This window comes from Brassica napus, unplaced genomic scaffold (assembly GCF_020379485.1).
Source record: "Brassica napus cultivar Da-Ae unplaced genomic scaffold, Da-Ae ScsIHWf_18;HRSCAF=40, whole genome shotgun sequence".
In the NCBI taxonomy this organism is placed as follows: domain Eukaryota; kingdom Viridiplantae; phylum Streptophyta; class Magnoliopsida; order Brassicales; family Brassicaceae; genus Brassica; species Brassica napus.
Genome location: NW_026015316.1, coordinates 37,220 through 61,054, shown reverse-complemented (window position 1 = coordinate 61,054; position 23,835 = coordinate 37,220). Strand labels below are relative to the sequence as shown.

At 34.6% G+C, this 23,835-nt stretch overlaps 4 protein-coding genes across 5 annotated transcripts; 3 read left to right on the top strand and 1 right to left on the bottom strand.

Moving 5' to 3' along the window:
* Positions 1–1,593: 1,593 nt before the first annotated feature.
* Positions 1,594–2,899, bottom strand: LOC125599560 (light-harvesting complex-like protein 3 isotype 2, chloroplastic). Its single transcript, XM_048772811.1, has 3 exons — positions 2,426–2,899; positions 2,206–2,343; positions 1,594–2,112 (listed from the first exon to the last, which is right to left on the bottom strand). Exons 1-3 carry the CDS (start codon positions 2,799–2,801, stop codon positions 1,853–1,855), a joined length of 774 nt encoding a protein of 257 aa, XP_048628768.1. The 5' UTR covers positions 2,802–2,899; the 3' UTR covers positions 1,594–1,852.
* A 4,670-nt stretch (positions 2,900–7,569) lies between these two features.
* On the top strand, positions 7,570–9,335 carry LOC125599559 (bax inhibitor 1-like). Its single transcript, XM_048772810.1, has 6 exons — positions 7,570–7,865; positions 8,169–8,312; positions 8,386–8,477; positions 8,555–8,741; positions 8,825–8,980; positions 9,056–9,335. Exons 1-6 carry the CDS (start codon positions 7,752–7,754, stop codon positions 9,104–9,106), a joined length of 744 nt encoding a protein of 247 aa, XP_048628767.1. The 5' UTR covers positions 7,570–7,751; the 3' UTR covers positions 9,107–9,335.
* A 4,645-nt stretch (positions 9,336–13,980) lies between these two features.
* LOC106400640 (GATA transcription factor 27-like) lies at positions 13,981–16,690 on the top strand. Of its 2 annotated transcripts, none has more exons than XM_013841001.3 (7): positions 13,981–14,450; positions 14,599–15,274; positions 15,354–15,411; positions 15,480–15,574; positions 15,660–15,852; positions 15,929–16,043; positions 16,137–16,690. In XM_013841001.3, exons 1-7 carry the CDS (start codon positions 14,411–14,413, stop codon positions 16,364–16,366), a joined length of 1,407 nt encoding a protein of 468 aa, XP_013696455.1. In that variant the 5' UTR covers positions 13,981–14,410; the 3' UTR covers positions 16,367–16,690. The 2 variants fall into 2 exon arrangements, with proteins under 2 accessions (XP_013696455.1, XP_013696463.1); XM_013841009.3 differs by having other exon boundaries at positions 13,982–14,450; positions 15,935–16,043.
* Positions 16,691–17,297: 607 nt separating this feature from the next.
* Positions 17,298–18,907, top strand: LOC125599569 (YDG domain-containing protein At5g47150-like). Its single transcript, XM_048772820.1, has 2 exons — positions 17,298–17,473; positions 17,636–18,907. Exon 2 carries the CDS (start codon positions 17,641–17,643, stop codon positions 18,814–18,816), a length of 1,176 nt encoding a protein of 391 aa, XP_048628777.1. The 5' UTR covers positions 17,298–17,473; positions 17,636–17,640; the 3' UTR covers positions 18,817–18,907.
* The last annotated feature ends 4,928 nt before the right edge of the window (positions 18,908–23,835 follow it).

Genomic DNA, 23,835 nt, shown 5'->3' with positions numbered 1-23,835 from the left:
TATTCTTTCTGAAATTTCTTCTTCTAATAACCAGACATATCAAAACTTAAAAAAAAACAGGTTCATCAAATACTTTTTATGATCGTAACTACACTTACACTGCAAAATCTACAGTTCTACATGAACACCAAAATAGTTTATTGCCAAGTGGTGTGCCACACCAATATTCTTCGTAAGGCATCTCTTTCAATGAACAGAGAAAAAGAACACAAACATGGATACATCAAAGTTTGATAGGCGGAGCATACATCAAAAGTTGGCGGATGAAGATTAAACTCCAGGTTAGTAAAACTATAAATGCCCAACTCAAGTAAATTTTTAACCTTTTTTCTTATAACTTAACTATGACCTTTTTTCCTTTTCTGGTTTTCTACATTTTGGCAAAAACTAAATACTACATTGTGACAAAAGTAAACGTAAACAAAATATATCAAAATTGACAAAATCTAAAATTACTAACTAAACACCTAAAACATTTTTTTAGCCAAAAAAAACACCTTAAAATTTTGAGAGTCACCACAAGAAGAAGAAAAAAAAGTTGTGGGAATAACTAAAAGGAAGAGAAAAGAGAAAGATTCATGTCTAGATCAATCCTGATCACGTAGGATTCAAATATATACACTGTGTTTCTATATTTTATTTGTAGATATTTTAAGAATACACTGTATGGTATTAAAATGAAGAAACGTAAAAGAAAATTATAAAAAAGAATCGTAAGAGAAGAAGGTCCAAATTAAGGTTGGTATTATGTATATATATACTTAAAAATAATGAACATGATAACAATTAAAAAGGTTGTTCGTCACAACCTTATTTTGTGTCCCTGAATTTGATTTTTCATATGTAATGGTTTATTGTTTGATAAACAGATTAATATATGATGTTTATCTTGTGTCCACATTGGAGTATTGTAAGATATATAAACAACAACAATAAATATAATCCTCAAAATACATATTTTTACTCCAAATTATATAACCTTCAAAATAATATTTACTTCCACTCTAAATTGTATATAACTCAAAAACATTTTTCATTGTTTATTACTACCTCCGTTTCCGAAAGTAAGATTTTCTAGATTTTATTTTTGTTCCACAAATATAGATTTTCTATATTTTAAGGTACTTTTGTATATTTTTGAGAAACATTAATTATGAATAATTGAATTGATTAAATTTTATTGGTCAATAGTTATTGGAAAGTGTATAGAAAAATAAATAGTAAATTAAACTTTAAATATTTATTACATTCTTAATAAACCTGAAAACTCTAGAAAATCTTATTTTCGGGAATAGAGGAAGTATAAGACGGTGCCCGTGCATAGCACGGGAGAAAACACTAGTTGTTATAATAAATGTGCATGGAATCATATGGTTGAGCATATAATGTATTCTCCTTGATTCACTGTCCACTCTCCTCCTAGTATAAAATATGTTGAGATTCTCATCATTCATGTAAACCATAGTCATTCATGTAAACCATATGGTTGAGCACATAATGTATGCTCCTTGATTCACTGTCCACTCTCCTCCTAGTATAATATATGTTGAGATTCATGTGGATCATATACCTTTTGGGATAAGTGAAGAATTATACAGCTAAATAATTGGTAAATTTTTTGTAGAACTGTATTCTTTTCTGTTACTCAAGAGTCACAGGAAGAGATCTGGTTTACAAAGTCAAGGATCTTCCTTAGTTTCTCTACTCTTTCTTTGTGACTTTTTCATAGAGATTTTATAAAGCCACAAAGATTACAATCTCAAGATCAGTAATACAATAAATAAATGATCTTGAGACTTACACTGATCACAAACATCACATAACAAGAAGAAACAAAAGCAAGAAACTTTGTTCACTTCTTTGAAGAAACCGTTGATGAAGATGATTCCGGCTCTTTCCACGCCGCTTGCCATTGCTTGTCATACAAGGTTGTCTCTTCAAACAAACCCTGGAGTTTGTCTAAATCTTCATTCTTGCGGATGAAAAGAACTCCAGCTACAGCCACAAACAAGAGTGTCTTGCAGAAGAAGCTTCCCATTTGATCAACAAGTCCCACTCCGGTAAGGCTATCAACAAAGTAAGACATGAAGAACCCTATCATCGCAGCACGACCTATAAGACAATACCCACCAATCAAGAAAAAAAACAAACTTGAGATCATGTTTAGTTGCAAAGTTACACAAGATCATTATTGAGTTATTATACCATTGAGGAGTTCAGCTTCTGGTAGGTGATACCGCTTCATCCAAGCCCACCATGGAATAATGGAGGTATCGAACAGAACAGGCTCGTCGTTAGTAGTTGTTTCCGGGTTGTCTTCAAGCCACTTTCTCCTCTTTGCCTCTACACATTATACAACAACCCTATAACGTATTACAAAACCAAAGCAAGGAGCTTTTGTAGTAAGTAACAGAGCACACTTAACCAGAAACGATTACAGAATCCCAATCGGTTTTGCCTTCTTTCTCGAACTGTTTCAGATCCCATGTTCCATTAACCCACTTCGCATCCTGAAACTTGATCTCCGTCGTGGTGGTTGTCAAATTAGTCTCGTCGGAGGAGCTTTCCGTCGGAGATTTAACCGGAACTTCCTCTTTAGCGGGCGACGCAGGCTTTGGAATCTCAACGGTGGTTGCAGAGACTGTAGCAGACGTGCCGTTTTCGGAGGAGGAGGCTCGAGTGAGGGAGAAGAGAGAGAGGCGCTTGGTGGAGAGGAGAGAGAGTGAGATCTTGGGGGTGTGATTAGGGTTTTGAAGCGGAGAAGAGATCGGCGGGGAGAATAACGCCATTGATAGGGACATTTGCTGCTTGCTCACACACTCTGTATCTCTCTCTCTCTCTCTCTCTCCTCTGTTTTCAGTTAGTTTTTTCAGTTAGTTTGAATGTGTGGTTTGGAATGAGCTTCGAAGGAAGTGAAAGAGATGTTATCGTTAATCGCTTCGAATGTATGTCGTTTTCGTTTTTTTTTGTTTGCTTACTGAAACTACGTGACGTTTTGTGTTCTGATGAAACGAGATTATCAAAGGACTTCATTCATTTATATATAAACTAGAAGCCCATTTCAATTTTTCTTTCAATTTAGCCTTCCGCCCAAAGAAACCAGATACCATACTTTAATTACTTACCAAAACTCAAATTTATATGGATCTTTTTTTGTTAATAACTTAAAGGTTTTAAAAATTTTAAAGAATGACGTCAAAAATTCATTACATTTTTTACACTGTTATTTTAAATATTAATTTGATATTATATCATAAAATATTAAAAATATTATATTTATAATTTGTATAACAGACAATTCCATCATTTTTGCATCTAATTTCACATGCATTATTATACTGAATCTTTTTTATGAAAAATTATATCTGGATATCTTTTCTGCACCACTAAGCTGTATAAATAATATTTTTCTGAAGCTTTGTTTATATGCCTATTTAGCTGAATATATAAATTTCTCGTGGTAATTGCAGATCTATGTATTATTTTTAAATATTTGCATAACCATGTAACAATTGTGCTGTGCTGTCAATATTCTTCTCGAGCTGAGACGAAAACGTTTACCTGTTACCGGGGTTGAAGAATAAAATGTATTTTGATTGCAAGTGGAGAGGAATAGCAATATATGTAGAAAACCGGTTATAATTTGACATAGTTGATGTACATACATATCGAAGGAGCAATAATTTACGAGAGATGAGATGTATAAATTTTTAAAATGGTTGGCGCCATCTATACTATACTAAAAGGGGGATATAAGCCATGGAGAGGGTGTCCACATAGGATAGAAAAATCAACCAATCAGAGAATCCAAAATTGCCATGTCATCTCATTTATTTTTCGTAAAAAATAAAAAAACAATGCAAAGGTGAGAATCGAACCCGGGTTAGTATGATATATATATAGGACATTTACCACTAAGCCATTGAAACTTTCTTGGACACATATACAAGAACCACTAAGTATATAATCACAAACTCTTATGTACATTTACAATAATATGAATTCAACTTTCAAAACTCCGATACTTTGTTTTGTAAAAAAAAAAAAATAAGTGACTAAGCTAATATATTCTTAGAAAGTGTGAGAACGTTGACAAATATGAAAAAACATAGATTTTTGTTTTCGTGACAAAGTTAAGAATTTTGTAAAAGTAAGTTTAACATATAAATTTTCGTGACAAATATGAAAAAACATAGATTTTTGTAAAATTTTGACAAAACAACTCATAACATACTTCTTTAATGTCTTAATAAAATATTATTTAAGGGTGCAATAATTAAATATATTAATTCAATAAATTTTGTAATTTATAGACAAAACAATAACACAACAAATTTTGAAACATTTGTTTAACCTATCGATTTTTTTTCATGAGAATCCAACTAAACAAGATAAAAAATAATTAGATTTACAAATATTTAATTACCATTTTATTCAATTTTGATTAATTTCAAATTGTCATAATGTATCTTTTTGAAGTTACAAATATGAAAAAGCATAGATTTTTGTACAATTTGACAAAACAACTCAAAACATATTTTCCTAATGTCTTAATAAAATATTATTTAAGGATGCAATAATTAAATATATTAATTCAATAAATTTTATAATTTATAGACAAAACATTACCACAACAAATTTTCAAACATTTGTTTAATCAATCGATTTTTTTTCATGAGAATCCAACTAAACAATTAGATTTACAAATATTTAATTACCATTTTATTCAATTTTGATTCATTTTAAATTGTAATAATGTATCTTTTTGAAGTTACAAAAAAATAATGTTCTTTCTTTATTACACTAGCATTATATATAGATTCTATATACACAAAATAAATATAATATAACAACATAAGCTTGCTTTCCCCGATTCATATGAAAACTTTTTAAGTTATCCACCAAAGCAAATTAATTAAATCAATGAAATTGTTAAAATACAGCAAATTAATATATAATTTTATTTTAAATTAAATTATTTAAAAAATGTATTTTCGTTAAAACAAAATAATAAATAAGTAAAACTGATTTGATGGTAATTTTTATGATATATATATATATATATATATATCAATTCTGTGAAAGAAATAGAAGCTTAATATGAAAAAAAATCTTAAATACAAAAATCTCTAAAAATTAACAAAAAAACTAATAAATTAAACTATGATATCACTTAAAAGCTTCTTAGACCATATTAATAAAATATTTAAGCGATAATTAGACAAATTTGATTTTTTTTCCAGCAAAAAGTTTATTATTAATTAGCATCAGTTATTTCAAGATGTTTAAGAAATGGTGGACAAAAAAATAGGATAGACATTAATGATAACTATGAATAGTACTTTGTGATGCAGACTTAGATAACATATCTGCACATCCATTTTCAGTCATTTTTGATGCCTAAATTCAATTTCTTCAGAGTAGTTATTCCACAAGTAGATCGTATGAGATATTGTTTTGATATGTAGATTTGTTTTTTCAATGTTAAGAAGATTGATAACTGTAAAAATGTCTCCTTCGTTTATGATATGTCTATAACCGAGTCTCCAATATGAGACAAGTTTGTTTAAAAAGTAAATAATTTTATTTTTCTTATATTATATAATCAATATATATTATTTACTGATAATAAAAATATAGTTATTCATCTATCACAAATATCTATGCAAATATGTGAACCAAGTACAACAATCAAACAACATAATGATTTTCACAAAGAAAATTTAAAAAATATATTTATGTTATGTAGTCATATTTTATATTTTTTAAATAATGTAATACAATATTATACATTATTTTTTTAGAATTGAGAAATACATATATCAGTTAGACAAATTAAGCGATAATTAGACAAATTTGATTTTTATTTTGTGAGCAAAAAGTTTATTATTAATTAGCATTACTTATTTCAAGATGTTTAAGAAATGATGGACAAAAAAATAGGATGGACATAAATGATATATGAACTATAAATAGTTTTTTGTAAAGCTGACTTAGATAACACATATGCACATCCATTTCCAGTCCTTTTTGATACATAAATTCAATTTCTTCAGAGCAGTTATTCCACAAAGAGATCGTATGAATTTTGATATTCAGATTTGTTTCTTGATTGTTAAGAAGATTGATAAGTGTAAAAATGTTTCATTCGAATATGATATGTCTATAACCGAGTCCCCAACATGAGACAAGTTTGTTAAAAAGTAAATAATTCTATTTTTCTTATATTATATAATAAATATATATTATTTACTGATAATAAAAATATAGTTATTCATCTATCACAAATATCTATGCAAATATGTGAATTAAGTACAACAATCAAACAACATAATGATTTCCACAAAGAAAATATAAAAAATATATTTATGTTATGTAGTCTTATTTTTTATTCTTTAAATAATATAATACAATATTATACATTATTTTTTAGAATTAAGAAATACATATAATATCTTATCCGCGCGTAGCGCGGTTAAAAAATCTAGTTGTGATAAAAGGGAGATATTTTGAGACCTAGCGAAGATTTTTTCTACTCGGTGTGATAAAAGGAGTTATGATTATATCTAAGAAAGTGCTTTCAAGAAAGGGGAGTTTTTGTGATGTTAGTAATCGTATGTTGTAAGATAAACTTTATCTACTATCCAACCTAAGATATAACGTTTAATATTTTCGGCGTATGGGTTGATGTAAAAAACTTAATATTGTGAAATATTAATTAAGAAGAAGAAAGTGTGATATTATTATTGGGATCCTATATTAGACATATATGTTGCATGAAGTTCATATTGGAATCAGTAACCGGTTATAAATTCTATAAAACCGAAACATCAGACCTATAACCGGTTATAAATTCTATAAATTTTAGACACAACTAGAGAATGAGTTTAACTTTTTAGAACGAGACGATCTTTTAACATATAAAATGTATCTAAGCGCTTTGGATTTTTGCAGGAAAGAAAAATAGTAGTTGAATATTCTTGATTCTTTGCATTATTATCACACACTCTCTCTCTCTCTTTCTCTCCTCAGTTCTTTGCATTTGTGGTAATAAACAATGTGTTCAGCTCACGTGTAACGTGTAACAGGTCGTATATTAGGGGCACGCTCGGTATTACCACAATTTATACAGTACTGTTACCTGTTAGCTAATTTATATCCTTTTTTTTGTTATCTAGTGCAAAAACCCTTGTTTATAGGCTACGAATGGTAACCCACTTCCCGTCCCGCACCGCAGTTAACAGTAACAAAATTTTTTACATATACCATATATCTATACGTTTTTATAACTGTTAAAACTGCACTGCAGTTAAACTGTTTGTCCCGTACCGCTCAAACCGCAGTTACCATTCGGAGCCATAATTATTCTAAATAAAGAAATTTTCTTCTCGAGAAAATATCAGCCAACACAAACAGAAAATGATTCGTAAGCTTGAAAACTCTTGACCTGGCGAAAACTGATTGCCGAAATTCCACGTGGCTAGTTTTTATTGGCTTATTGGCTCTCATTTGTTTCGCGGCAAAGATTCAGTACAATACGACGACCTCCTCCATGATGTTTCAAGAAGTTTCCGGAACTATGCGTGTTTGAATCCCCCCGAAAGGTAATTAACACGTAAGAAGCGAGGGCATTATCGTCAAATATTCTCCAATCTTAAATTCCTCCTATAAATACCGAAGGCTTCTTCTTCAGCGACAGTTTCATTATCTCGTGAATTTTTCCCCTCTCAAAGCAAAAGAAAACAAAAGGCATGGATTCATTCTCGTCCTTCTTCGATTCTCAACCAGGAAGCAGAAGCTGGAGCTATGATTCTCTCAAAAACCTCCGTCAGATCTCTCCCGCCGTCCAGAATCATCTCAAGAGGGTAACTTCCTTCTTCCTCGAACAAACCGCCGGTTCTTGATTAGAGACGCTAGTTATTCGATTCACAGAGATTCATTCCGTTTTCACGGTGTTGATCGTTGTAGTAGACTCGATCGCATCTCAGTTTTGTTTTAATCGTTGCGATTGTACTTCCTACAAATTTCTAGGGTTTCTAATTTCGTCGTGTTAGTCTCTGTGGAGAACACGATTTGTGATATTGAACTAGTTCTTTGTAATTATACTGATATGCGTTGAGGAGTGTTCTTATTAATTGGGGATGTTATGCTTCTTGTGGAGTTTGTAGGTTTATCTCACTCTGTGTTGTGCTCTCGTTGCGTCTGCGTTTGGAGCTTACCTCCACGTGCTCTGGAACATCGGTGGTATTCTCACTACCATTGGATGCTTTGGAAGCATGATTTGGCTGCTCTCCTCTCCTCCTTATGAGCAAGTACGTGAGCTTTCTTTCGTAAGGTCGCGTGCTTTCTTGTTGTATCCTGACGTTGTTGTTTCTTTTGGTGCAGCAAAAGAGGCTTTCACTTCTGTTCCTGTCTGCTGTTCTCGAAGGTGCTTCAGTTGGTCCCTTGATCAAACTGGCAGTTGATTTTGACCCAAGGTGATTTGCCATTGTCTGTTCATGCTGGATTCTTTGTTAGATTTCTCTTAGAGCTGACACTTATTATCGCATTCCAGCATCCTCGTCACTGCGTTTGTCGGAACTGCGATAGCCTTTATCTGTTTCTCAGGGGCAGCGATGTTGGCAAGACGCAGAGAGTACCTCTACCTCGGAGGACTGCTTTCGTCTGGCTTGTCAATGCTAATGTGGCTTCAGTTTGCCTCTTCCATCTTTGGTGGCTCTGCATCCATCTTTAAGTTTGAGGTACCAATAAGCGTCTCCTTCTACTCTTTTTGTAGTTATTTCTCTTCCAGATTCCTCATATTGATATGGATATGGTGGTGCAGCTCTACTTTGGACTCTTGATCTTTGTGGGATACATGGTGGTGGACACTCAAGATATTATAGAGAAGGCCCACCTCGGTGACATGGATTACGTGAAACATTCGTTGACTCTTTTCACCGATTTTGTAGCTGTGTTTGTTCGTGTTCTCATCATTATGGTAAGTTTATTTCCTACGTGATATTGATTTATCTGTTAAAAGATATCCTTGTTGATGAGGCTTTCTGTTATACAGCTGAAGAACTCGGCAGATAAAGAAGATAAAAAGAAGAGGAGGAGGAACTGAGACTAAAAAGTGAGAAAGAAAGCTAATAGAGTGGGTGTTATGTGTGTTTCAAAAAATAAAAAAGAGTGGGTGTTATAAGTACATACATGAAAGCGTTGGTGTTTTTTACTTGTTTGGAACAGTTTTGGTAACAACACATGTTACTTATTTGTGTATTCCTCTTAGTGACTCCAGATTGTGAATGGATCAGTATCTTGAAACTCTGTTGAAAATTATCAGTTGGGAGCTATGTTTTTGCTAGTTTGATAACGCTTCTGGTAGGCCAGAGAAAAGCAAATATTGGACCTCTTTATCTTGTGGTTCCGCATGTGGCTCGACTCAAAGAATGTTGCTATGTAGGAACGTGTGGTCTCGCAAGGAAAGTGAAGCTATCAACGTCAAGCGGAAAATAATGAGTGTCGTTTTCGTTAGGGTCGTTCTTTCGGCTCAAGTATAATCCAAGATCAACCGAAATTGCAATTCAACCTAAAATAAAATAAGATCAAATTTGTTATATTCTTGCTCTTTTTAAAAAATATTTCTAAGTTAGACGTGACAATCATATTTATAATTTTTAGGGGTTGATTGGAATGAGAGATAAATATTGTAGATTTACTCAATATATCTGAATAAAAAATTTCTGTAGAATTTTGGTGTAGGTTTGATGATATTTTGTTGTTTACTTTCAAATTTTCTAAAAATCGAAGTGTAAGTGTTTTAGGTATTTTGCTTTTTTAAGTAAAAATGTAATTTTTGAAGATCTTTTTAAAACATGATTGAAAGAGATTTGTGGTTTATATAAAATTTTGGCTGAGCACTTTCCAAGAGTTTGTTTTTGGATTCTTAATTTTATGTTTGATTATCAAATCACTATAATAAATTGTTTAAATGGATAGACTATTCAACTAATTTGTTAATTTAGTCATAAATCCTTCGATTTATGTTTCGAGACTCAGATTGGGCTTCATCTTGATCTGCTTGTCACCTAGTTCCATCTCCTTGGCATAAGAATCGGAGGCGTTAGAGTTCGGATACTATGACCCCGCGATGGCAGAGGAACTAATCGAGGAAGCATTCAGTCCATGGGCTGGGCTTCCTTCAGATTACGTGTAGATCATTTTTATGGTTTAATTGATTATCTTAGTGATGTCTTATTTTACTACCGGTTTAGGTCTAGTCTTTTGTAACTATGTGGTCCAATTGATGTGGTTAAAAAATATAATGATGTCTCGATTGGGTAGTGTAGGATCTATCTATATATTCGTAGGTGATCTAGATCTCGCTATTTGTATACATGGTTTAAATTTATGTAAAATTAAAATGTTGTATTTACATTTGGTTAATAAAAATTGTTGTTGAGCCAAAAAATAAAAAGAAACGAGACAACTCACGATTGATAATAAGTGATAGTGTGATACGGAAAGCGCTCTGGTGGAGAGTTGGAAGTAAGTGAAATGCTAAAACATATATGTAATTTTTTTTCATTCTTGGAAAACCTTCGTTTCAATAAAAAAGAACAAAAGAGATAGGACATAACATTCCAGTTAAAACTTTTTGTTTAATTGTTGTTATTTTGTGCTGTAGTGGTTGTGTTTTAGCATGAATGTGAATTGTTAGCAGACCATCATTTGACATACTTTGTTTTTATTTAAGCACCACTCGTGCTGTCGTGCATAACCTTCGTGTATTTTAATTAACCTGATTTCATGCATTAGTTTCATCGCCTGATCTCCACAGTCCGACTGAATGATCATTATTACATTATTCCATCAGAATTTTCGTAAATTAATTAGTACGTAGTTTTTTTTTTTGAAAACTGGCCTATAATTAGGACGTAGTTGGTCACGATTTTCTCTACCGTCTCGTTCCTTTTTACTCTATATAACATCAATTCGATTAACATTTTATATATTGCCATTACAAAATTATTTGACGTTTTATACTTGCAAAATAATTCTATTGTTTCATTATATTTATATCTCTCTTGGGAATATAAAGTACTATTATTTGATTGAGACTCAACATTATTTTTGGAGTTACGTAACAATAATCACTGTTTTCTACAATTTGCTTTTTCCTTGAAATGAAAAACGAAACTTTTGTTACCTAATATTTTTTCTCTTGAGAAATTTGTGATGGCGCGTGAAGGTGTCATCAATTAACCTAATAAACTGATACTTCATACTCATACATCTCATCGTAACATGTTATAAGTTCACCAAACCTCAACATTATGTGGATCTCGATCATGGATGACTGCATGTTCAATTTTTAAAAGTTTATATGTATGTAGCTAACTTAGTGGGAATAGTATAACACGCGTAGACACGCAGTAATGTACCCAAATTAGTTCACTAATCACATTCACGAAACTAAAGAAGTGGGACCCATCACTTAAAAATACTTTAACCTAATCAAACGGTGAAGAAAAGAGTTTTGTCCATGATCGTCGTCCTCATTACGGCCGGTGACTCCAATAAACCATTTTTGTTTGATATTCAAAAATCTATTAATAAAACTGTAGATATAATTCACCAAACGTCATGCCATCACATACTTTCAAATAAGTTAAAACCTAATCTTATAGCCAAGTCTTATCTTTATATTAAAAAGACAATTATTTACATCAATATCTACACTTTTATTTTTACTAAAAAAATATCTACACTTTTTAATTTAAAAGTGAAAAGAACAAACCTTGTTGATTTCATCTTTCCTTTCCAACTCTTTCTTTATTGGTTTAACACTTGGAGATGACATTTTATTAAGAAAAAAGGTTGGTTTGTGACAAAAGATCAACTAAAATATATTACATAATGTAAATCAGAGAAATGAGACTAAGTTGTAGTTTAATTGACAATTAACAGAATTATCTTTCAATATAATAATGTTGTAGACATTGTACTATATTTTTTTACATCAATTGTACTACAAACATTCATAGAATAGGGTATTTTAATAATAGGAAACTGTAATCTCAGTAATTGGTATTTTTATTCAGTGTAATATTACACGGTTCCATAATCTTATCAATATTTTATTATATTTTTCTGATGACTAATATAACTGTCATCATTAATAAATATTAATTATCTTCGTTGGAATCAAAGGAAAAAACAAATAAGAAGAAAAGTCTATAGTCAGCAAGCAGGAACCATGAGGCATAACAAGCAATGATATTCCTCCAGCCCCATCGTCACTTTCTTACCATTGGAGGTTTCTCTATGAATAATTGAGTTAAGATCAATTATTTTAATTTGTTTACAAAAGAAATGCCTCAATATATAATCCGTTCACAGTGTTTGGTGCGTTTCAAACGCAAAAACACGTTCGAAAATTTGTATGTAATTCATAAATTTTATTGTTTAATACGTTATCAGTTAAAATATTCTCTAGAAAGTATTGAGATGTGCTCACTTATTTTTAATTATTATAAAAAGTCACATGTAAATAGCCTTGGTTAGTATTTACCACAACTACAAAATAGATAAAAGTACTTATTTGTATTTCAATTTAACATGTAAACATGTATAGTATATTTGAACAAAATCTTCCTACTTAACCATTTACACACTGTTAATCAAATGGAAATGTCCTTTTGAATATTTTTAACAAAAAGAGCTAAGCGATTTAAAATCTCTAAGTTAAGTATACATTAAAGTTCCACAAAAATACTTGTTAAAAGTTCTCTTTCTTCCCTAATTTTTTTTTCAAATGCGATCTTTAACATATCTAAATTTAGCTCTGGGGCAGTTTCTGCTTCGTCACTTTGTATATCCGCACTAATTTTTTCCGGCGCTTAAGGGATAGAGACAGGCTATCCAATTTGTTTTCCACTGATTTAGCGAAGGTTATATCTATTGAGTGGTGGAGCATCAAACCTCTTTGAACCGAGGTTCGGCGTGTTGACCCATTGTAAGGTTGTGTCTTTGCGCTTAATGGAGGCAACAAATTAGCTTTGTTGGTTCGTTACCATCTCATCTGGTGGCTGTATGTCTACGAATTTGGTTGATTTTTTTTTGCGTTTGTGGCTTGGAATTGCGGGTGTCTATATCGTCTCTGGCAGACAAATCCATCTCTTTGGCGGTTAATCTCCATTTGCATGTCCTCCTTGCATTCTAGTTCAAGTTTTGTTTGTGTCATTCACGTTTGGCTTCTGAGTTGTGTCGATTCTTTTCATCTCTTAACCTTCGTTCCTGTGTGATTGTGAGGCGCTAAAAAGACCAGACATGGTTCTCCTGTTCTGGACTAGGGCGTCGTTTTGCAACCAGATCGAATATGTTCGACGAGGAGACCTGGGTGTGGATTAGTCCTTCCAGGACCACGATGTCTGTTTGGATGTTTTGGCAAACTGATTTTTCTTTTCAGGATTTAATAAAGTTAGATCTAGAGGTTGTCGTCTTCGTAATCCACCATTGTTCCAGAGTGACAATCGTCTTTGCTCTCGACGGATGGAGACGGTTGGCATTCTTTGCCGATCATTGTTCCATGCATTGTGGATTCTCCTTCAAGTTTGTTTCACTCTCCATTCTTGACCTCCAATGCTTAAAGCGTTAATGTCAATTTTGGTTGCAAGTTTGAAGAGATCTTTATGATCTAGCTATACCGGTTATGTCATGTGAGTTACCAACAACCGAGGTGAACACCACGTTTCAATGATTAACATCAACGGTAGAGAACGAAAAGTGATACTTTAAGAATTATGATGGAGCAGTTTAGTGGTTAAACGAAACTAGACTTACGAAATTTGAATTAATTTTGTTTGTTCGATTTAAGTTTATGGTCAACATTTGAATTCCCGATCAGAAGTAAATGTTAAAAAAGTATACATTAATATTTTTTTTAATAGATATGAAAATGTAAGTAAATAGAAGAGGACGCTGAAACATTAACTTTCATTATACAAAAAAAAATAGCCATAGCCTCACCACTTTCTCTCTCTCTCTTTCCCATTTTCACAGCCATTTGTTAGATTCCTCTCTCCCTCTCTCTCTCTTCTTTTTCTATTGGGTTGTTTATTAGAGACTGATTAGCTCAAAGGAACCCAAAAGAGAATTCTTCCCTTCTCTTCCATTTTTTTCTAAATTTTCTGGGCTCTTATTTGTTTTCCTCTCCGGCCAATTTTCTAAGAAGAAGACTTTTGAGTTTCTGGGTTTTTCCTTCGCAGTGAAGCTTCTCAATACCCACCCATAGAACCTATATACTGAAGCAAATTACAGATTAATAAGAATTTGTTCAGAGTCTCTATACTTGGTGTTACTATAAGCTATCTATTATCTCTATATTAATAACTTTTTGTAAAAAAAAAAAAAGATAAAAGAAGAGATGGGGAAGCAAGGGCCTTGCTATCACTGTGGAGTTACAAGTGAGTTCTTGTTGTTTCTCCAAATCAAGATTTGTTTTCTTGTGGGATAAAAGTCCATAACTTGAGAGCTGTTTACAGATTGTTTCATAATAGGAAAGAAAGAAGAACTGCTTTCAATTTGATTATGTGTAACATTTGTTGTGAACAGGCACACCTCTCTGGCGAAACGGGCCACCGGAGAAGCCGGTACTGTGCAATGCGTGTGGCTCCAGATGGAGAACGAAGGGATCACTAGTTAACTACACGCCACTTCATGCTCGTGCTGAAGGTGATGAGGTTGAGATTGAAGATCGAAGAGGTGGTCAAAAGATGATGATGATTAATGGAATGTCTATGAACAGAAAGAGGAAACCATACCAAGAAAGCTTCACATTTAAGAGAACCAGCTTGGAGTTCAGTAACGGTTTCAAGAAGAGGGTTTTAGAGGAAGAAGCTAGCAACAATAGGTCGAGTTCAGGGTCTGTTGTATCGAACTCGGAGAGCTGTGATCAGTCCAACGCGTGGGAAACGAGTTTTGCTGCTTGTAGGAAGAGGACGTGTGTGGGGCGTCCGAAGGCTGCTTCTTCTTCTGTTGAGAAGCTCACAAAGGATCTCTTTAGTATTCTACAGGAACAGCAGTCTTCTTGTTGTGTCTCTGGTACTTCGGAGGAAGAGTTGCTGTTTGAGAATGAGTCACCGATGGTGATAGGACATGGGAGTGTTCTTTTGAGAGATCCTCGTGAGGACTCTGAGGCTAGCTCGCTCTTGGTTGAGAGCAGCAAGTCCTCATCAATACATTCTCATAACTTTGGTGCAAAAGCTATAAAGCAGGAGCAACTCAAGAGGTAAAAATAACATGTGAAAGCCTTCTAGACAAGTAAAGACTCTGATTTTAGCAAGTGTTAATGATGTATTTGGTTGCAGGACCAAATCTCAAGTCTTGGGGAGACATAGTTTACCACTCTGTAACATAGATTTGAAGGTAAAATTCATTTGCAGCTCCCAAAAGTTTTTGTTTTCTTTGAATATTGATTTGAATGCTTTCTGCAGTATGTTTTCAACTTTGATGAGTTCAAAGAAAAATTCACAAAGGAAGAGCAACAAACACTGATGAAACTACTTCCTCAAGTTGATCTTCCTGATAGGTTAAATGCAACTTCAGTCTTTACAGATTTTTTTCATCAGCTACTTCTGAGTTCTTAATTTTTTTTGTTTTCTCTATTTCGCCAGCCTCTTGAGCATGTTTGAGAGTTCTCAGTTCAAAGAAAACTTCTCCTTGTTTCAGCAACTAGTCGCAGATGGTGTCTTTGGAACATCAACTTCTTCCTCTGGATCAAAACTTGAAGAGTTTAAGACACTTGCAAAGCTTGCTTTATCCGATCCTGACAAATCCCATTTGTTGGAAAGCTATCAGATGCTCAAGGTTTAACGTCATATACTCTTCTTGAAACAAAATAGTTTCTTGTCTTGCGGCTTCTTATCGTAGACCTTCGCCTCAGGAACAGAGAAAAGGGATTGAAGACTCATCAAGGGTCTCAAACCAGACTCCATCAGATAATCATAGTCTAGTAACCATTGAAAGACCTTGTGAAAGCTTAAACCAAAACTTCTCAGGTCAATTCAAAGACTCTTCAATAAAGGCAATCCATAGCTTTATGCAATAAAAATCTGTTTGTTTCTGATTAGTTTGAGTTTTGCATTCTCCAGAGACAAGGGTTGTGATGAAGAGCCCCAAAGAAGTAATGAAGATTAGATCAAAACACATTGAAACCAAAGAGATTATAGAGAACAGTGTCTCTTCTCTTAACCATATGAGCTACGGTGGGTCTATGGTGTGTGGTGGCTATGAAGATAATGATAACTCTTATCAGGATCTTCTTCTTGATGTGCCGTCAAATGGATCATTCCCTCAGGCAGAGCTTCTTCACATGATATGATATGAAAGAAGAAAGTTTCTCAAACTCAATTGTTATTTCTCAGAACAAAGACTTAAAAGACTCTTTACAGATCTCTCTCTGATCTGAGGAGAAAACTCTTTCACCCTTTTTGACTTGTTCTGAGAAAAAATGTGGCCAAATGAGTTTTTTTCTGCAATAGAAATTGCTATCATCTGCAGATATACATAATATAAAAAAAGGAAGGGTTTTTTTTATGTAAGGGCACTTTTGGGCGGTCATATACTGTCTTCTCGTTCTCACTACTAAACTTGGAGAACAAGGAAGTTTCGTTTCCTTATTGAAATATTTTTCTTGTGCTCAAAAGATGAGATTTATAAGAACATATCCTCCTATAGTATTAAGATACTAGAAAAATATTTTAGTAAGTAATTATTTTAATTATACTAAGAACTATATGCATAAATATTAGTAAGTAATTATACTAAGAACTATATGCATAAATATTTTAGTAAGTAATTATTTTGTACTAAGAACTATATGCATAAATATTTTAGTAAGTAATTATTTTAATTATAAAAAAAAATTAATAGATGTTTATTATTTTATTACAAATTATTAAAATCGTAACATATACTGTTTTACAATTGACAATTTTGCTATATTCGATACCACACTGAACTTTATTTTCTATTTACACACCAGAGATCTTTGTTAAGTTTTTTTAATCAATGAATTAGTTTCCTTGAAATTTAAATATTTTCTTTTTGGTGTAAACGTATCAATAAACCTTGGTAAAATCACTAAAATGAATAGAACTTCCACATGTAATCTGCATTTTTACAAACTTGAAGAATACGGTTATTGATTTAACTGCAGTTAATTTTTACACAAAAGCAATCATGCGAACCTTATGGTTAGAATTGTGGGATCCACAAAAACTAACGGCGTTAAAAGTATATTTTGAGAAATAAAAAGTTAAAAGGAGTCAAAAGTCTCTCTCCACTAATTCTCTTCAACACTCTCTCTACCAGAAATTTTCTTTCTTTCCCGGCGACGATTAGTTTCGCCGGAGCCGGAGAGAAAACGCAGACGAGCTCGAAGAAGAAGAAGAAGATCTATCAGTCGTTTACTGTTCTTGACCCTCGGGTAATGCATTTCTTCTTACCTCTGGGCTCGGCTCATTCTTGTGAAGTTTGATAGAGAAAGAAGATCTCTCAAAAGTAGATATCTGTGGTTGATTTGTGTAGAAATTGAATTGTTGAATCTATAATGTTAGTAAAGGAATCGACTTTGTAATGTTTTTGACAGGAAGGATGAATGGTTCACGTAAGCGATCAATCGTCTACGCCATTCGAGATTACCCACTTGGCTGTGGAACTCACCCTCAGAGATCCATCAAGATTCCAAGAACTAGTGATGTCAAGCAACAAGACCCTGCAGGGTTTAAAATCCCTGTTCGTGATTGCGATGTTGCAGCTCCTACATATAAGAGAACCTGTTTGAAACAAGAGCCAGCCTTTAGAAACCCTCTCCATGATCGTGTTCTTGCGGCTCCAAGGTTTAAAGGAGCTTGCTCCAAACAAGAAGCAGCTTTTAGAAGCTCTGATCAACATGTTCTTGCTGCAGCTCCAAAACCGCAAGGAGCTTGTCTCAAACAAGACCCAGAGCTTAAAAACTCTGTTCGTGATTACACTGTTGCAGCTCCTTCGCCTAAGGGAACATGTCTCAAACAAGAGCCAGCCTTTAGAAACTCTCACCATGCTCCTGTTGTTGCAGCTCCAAGGTTTAAAGAAGCTTCTTCTAAACAAGAACCAGCGTTTAGAAGCTCTGATCAACACGGTCTCACTCCTCGTGAGCAAGTGCTTGAGGTCCTGCGTCTTTTCAAAGATGTGTTCAGACAGTTGGACCGAGATAAACAAGCGAGGCTCCTCGGCGGAGACTTATTCGACGCTACAGCTAGAATAGACATCCGAACGCTAGATGTGTTAGAGAAAATGGGGAAACAAGTCAACACAGAGAAGAGAATCGGAGTGGTTCCTGGAGTCAACGTTGGAGACGAGTTTCAGTACAAAACCGAACTCCGTCTTGTCGGGCTTCATTTCAAGACCATGTGCGGGATCGATTACATGAATGTCGGAGATGTTAAGCTTGCAACAAGCATCGTTTCCTCGGAAGGGTATGGTTACAGCGATAAGTTTGGTGCAGGTGTTGTGGTTTATACAGGTGAAGGAGGTAACGTGGTGAGCAAGGAAAAGAAAACTGAAGATCAGAGATTGGTTAAAGGGAACTTGGCTTTGGCTAATAGTATGAGGAAGAGGAGTTTAGTGAGAGTGATACGTGGTGAAGAGAGGCTGGATAAGAAAGGGAAGCGGTATGTGTATGATGGATTGTATTTGGTTGATAAGTACTGGTTAGAGAAGGAGGTTAGAGGTACTACTGTTTACAAGTTTAAGCTTTGTAAAGTCCCTGGTCAACCTCCTCTCTGTTGACTTGAGAAGAATTACTTTTAGATGTATGAAATAAATTTGATATTGTGCAATAAGATTTTGAGGGGACAAGGTCGATTTTACTAACTTAAAATGGAGTTATTTTATTTTATAAATAAATAAATAAATCAATTGACTATAAGACAGAAAGTACAGAAAATAAAGACTTACGCAAATGACAAAAGCTAAATTACTATTAGAAAATAATAAAAGGTACAAATAAAAAATTGGATGAAAATTTTAACCATTATTTATATCAAAGGATTTTGAATTAAATATACTTATATTCAGTTTATATGGATAATGCAGGGCAATCCTATAACCCACCCTAAATTTATGGATCAACAAAATTTGGTATATATTATAAGAAAACCAGAAACACAAACTCTTAGGGGACTACATTTTTGGATCAAGATTTGAGTAAATCCAAGAAAAATTGAGATTTGAGTAAATCTTAAAATGATTTGAGTAAAGTTTCATGGGGTTTTGAAGAAATTTTGAGAGTTTTTGAAGAATTTGTTTTTAATTTTAAATATTTCTAAATAATATTTTTTTTTTAAATTACTATAGTTTGATATTTATCGTTTTATGAAAAATATAAGAATTTTTAAAAATCAACTTTCAAAGAAGTTTTATTTTTTTCTATTTAAAATTGTTTTTTTTAAATGTGAAGTAAATTTTTTATTTTTTTTTAAGAAGTTTCAAATACCATCATAAGAAGTGGTATTTAATCATTGTTTTCACTATAAAATATCATCCAAACTGAGCTAGAGAATTATCTTCTCATGGTTGGTTTATGTAACTATGTAGCAAACACATCTCTCTTCATTCTTTGGCCGGGCTCGGTCTCTTTTATCTTCTTGTCTATGTAGACGATATTTTAATCACTAGAAACGATGAGCCAACGATGCAGTGAATTCTTCATCAACTAGCAAATCATTTTTCCATCATCAACTAGCAAATCATTTTTCCATTAACGGTCCGAAAGAGTTGAATTATTTTCTCGGCGTTAAAGATGTGTGTACCTTTGCTGGACTTCACTTGTCTCAAAGGAAATATATCATGGACCTGTTTCATAAACATGGGATGGCTGATGCAAAACCCATGGGAACACCAATGGCATCCTCGCCTAAGCTCACTCTCTGCTCAGGCACGTCACTCTCGGACCCAACGACATATCGTCAACTTGTGGGAAGTCTACAATACCTTGCCTTCACCAGATTAGACGTATCATGTAGTGGATCGCCTCTCTCAGTTTATGCATCGGCCCACAGGCCTTCATCTTCAAGCTGGTAAAAGATTTCTTCGCTATCTCGCAGGCACTGTTACGCATGGAATCTTCTTCTCTGTGACAAACTCACTATCATTACATGGCTTCTCAGATGCAGATTGGGCTGGTGATTCGGATGATTACATGTCGACTAATGCCTTCATCATCTATCTCGGCAGTCATCCTATATCCTGGTCAGCCAAGAAGCAGAAGAGTGTTGCCAAGTCTTCAACTGAACCTGAATACAGGTCAGTTGCAAACACAGCTTCGGAGTTACGTTGGATATGCAATCTCTTGAATGAGTTGGGCATTACTCTTCATGCGATTCCTGTTATCTACTGCAATAATGTTGGTGCCACCTTTCTTTGTGCCAATCATGTGTTCCATTCAAGAATGATGCATGTCGCATTAGATTACCACTTCATATGAGGACATATTCAAAATGGTTTGCTCAGAGTCGCACATGTGAGCCACGAGACCAGCTTGCAGATGCTTTGACACAACCATTACCACGCACCAAGTTCATCAAGCTCAGAGACAAGACAAGAGTGTCCACTGCCCCCTCCGTCTTGCGGGGGCGTGGAAAGGATACATTAGTATCCCGAAGAAATCTCTCTAATATATTCTGTATCATACACTTATGGAATGTACTCTTAATACCTAGACCTTGCTGGGAAGACTTTCGATACAATTTTCCATTCAGTTCTTCATATTTAACCAAATATTTTCTAACAGTCTTGTATATTACTGTCAGTTCCCCGTTAACTTGTCTCAGACCAACTGACCCAATGATGTTCTTGACACTGCACAGCTCTCCTTGATATCACTACGTCATAATATCATCACTCTGAGCTGAAACCCCTTCCTCTATTTACTTGTATGAGGAATATACCAACACGTTGATTTCCTGTGCACTGATATTCTTCTTCTTGTTCTCACTTTATTTCTTCTCCTCCCGCAAACATAACATGTGCCCATCTTGCACCGCTATTTAAACTCAAATAAGACACACCGTCTTACTTACGTGTTAGAAAGACTATTGACACAAGACCCATAACATATTGCGAGTTAACTTTGAGAACCAATGCACTCTCCTACGCCTGAACTTCCTTTAGCCCATCACTACAGCTTCTTCGAATGTTCACGAAACACCACCATCTTTCTTCAAACCATAACCTGAAGCTGTAACATCATCTACACCTTGATCTAGACTCCTTCCCATTTAGATAGATCAGTTTTGAATACACTTTGTACCACCATGAGTAATGTAACCTGCTACCTAACTTCAACCTTGTTAGGAAGACTTTATATACTGACCTTGTTCAAATCCCTTAAGATGAGTGTTGTTGCTTAAACACCTTGTACTTCCCTAAGCCAAAGACACGTTACTCTTTGATCTGCGATTCCGTTGAAACTCTGTGATCTTTTCTACACCCGCAATCAAAACCTATATGGTTCTGATACCACTTGTTAGGAGTTATTTATCGCTAAATTTCTTAATTCTTTAACACAGATAATTTGATCACCGAATTCCCGGTCTCAAACCGGTAATATCTCGGATGGGAACCGTCTCCACTACAAGAAAACAGCGGTATTCTGACGGACGTTCCGACGGAAAATGAATTCCTCGGAATATACCGAGGCATTTCCGAGGCAATTCCGAGGAAACACAAAATTTTGCTTCCTCGGTATTCCGTCGGAATATTCCGACGGAATTCCGAGGAAAATTCATCTCGTCGGAATATTCCGACGGAATACCGAGGAAACTAGTATTCCTCGGAAAAAACCGATGAATTCTGAGGAAATATTATAGACGTTAGAGAGCCGTTGGGGGATTTTAAAAATTCCGAGGAAATTCCGACGAACTAGCCGTTTGCATCGGAATTCCGTCGGAATTTCCTCGGACCGTCGGCAGGATTTCAACTATAAATACAAGCACCCCTCTTCCTCTTTATTCACTCCATATCTTCATCCTCCCTCTCACTTTCTTTACACACGAATTTGATTCATAAAAAACATGTCTTCTTCAAATTATTTTCGTTCTTGGATCGATCGACCTCATTTGGATCCGAACACGAGATTGCTTACGGAAGAATACCAACAAGGTATAACCGAATTCATGGGGTTAGTTCACCGACAACCGGAAGCAAAAACAGGTATGTTAAGATGTCCTTGCTCTAATTGTAAAAATAAAAAAGTTATTAAAGAATGGGATGTTTGGACTCATCTATATTTGAGTGGGTTTACACGAAGTTACAAAATTTGGTATCATCATGGAGAAACTGATTATGAACTTGGTAGTACTAGCGAACCTCAGCCAGCGGTTAGATTAGAAGATCCAATTAGAACGGATGTAGATTACGGTGTAGGTACTGAGCAGATGGTAAATGATCATTTTAGAGGGGAAGATTTACCCAATGCCGAAGCTAGGAGATTTTATGATATGTTGGATGCTGGAAAGCAACCATTGTACGAAGGTTGCAGAGATGGTCATTCAGCTTTATCATCTGCTACAAGATTGATGGGCATTAAGACGGATTATAATTTGGCTGAAGACTGTGTGGATGCGATTGCTGATTATGTAAAAGGTATTCTACCCGAAGATAATGTAGCTCCTGGCTCATACTACGAGGTTCAGAAACTCGTAGCTGGTCTTGGTTTATCGTATCAGGTAATAGATGTATGCAGAGACAACTGCATGATTTATTGGAGGGCGGATGAACAGCGGGTTTCATGCAAATTTTGTGGGAAGCCTCGTTATAAAGATACGAGTGGAAGAGTTCCAGTACCATATAAAAGGATGTGGTATTTGCCTTTGACGGAAAGGTTGCAGAGGCTGTATCTGTCTGAACGCACAGCGAAACCAATGAGATGGCATGCGGAGCACTCAACAGATGGTGAGATCATACATCCTTCAGATGCAAAAGCGTGGAAGCATTTCCAATCAAAGTATCCCGACTTTGCGTATGAGAGAAGAAATGTCTACCTTGGATTATGTACTGATGGTTTCAGCCCGTTTGGCAAGAGTGGAAGACAGTATTCTCTATGGCCAGTCATTCTTACACCATACAACCTACCCCCAAACTTGTGCTTGCGACGAGAGTTTTTGTTTCTCTCGATTCTCGTTCCCGGACCAGAGCATCCTAAGAGATCACTTGATGTGTTTCTTCAGCCACTAATATATGAGTTGCAACAACTATGGACTCAAGGTGCTGAAACATACGATGTTTCGTATAAAGAAAACTTTCAAATGCGGGCAGTACTAATGTGGACAATAAGTGATTTTCCAGCATATGGTATGTTATCTGGATGGACAACGCATGGAAGGCTATCATGTCCATATTGTCAAGATAACACTGATGCTTTCCAACTAAAACACGGAAGGAAAACGTGTTGGTTTGACTGTCACAGGAGATTTCTACCACCAGATCATCCATATCGTAGAAGTAGGAATTTGTTTACGAAGAACAAGAGGGTGTTTGACAGTCCACCTCCGGAAATTCGTGGGAAAGATTTGAAGACACAACTTAGAGACTTCGGAGAAGAAGCCGCTGTTCACGTAGAGGATGAACCAGTGATTGGAGAGTTTCACCAAGATCCAGATTCAGATTCATCTGGTGATGACGACTCGGAAACAGACTAGCGTCGACCTTTTTTTTTTTTTTTTTTAAAGGAAAATTCCGAGGAAATTCCGAGGACAGATAGGTTTTCCTCGGAATTTCCTCGGAATAGATCTTCTCGATTGAAAACCC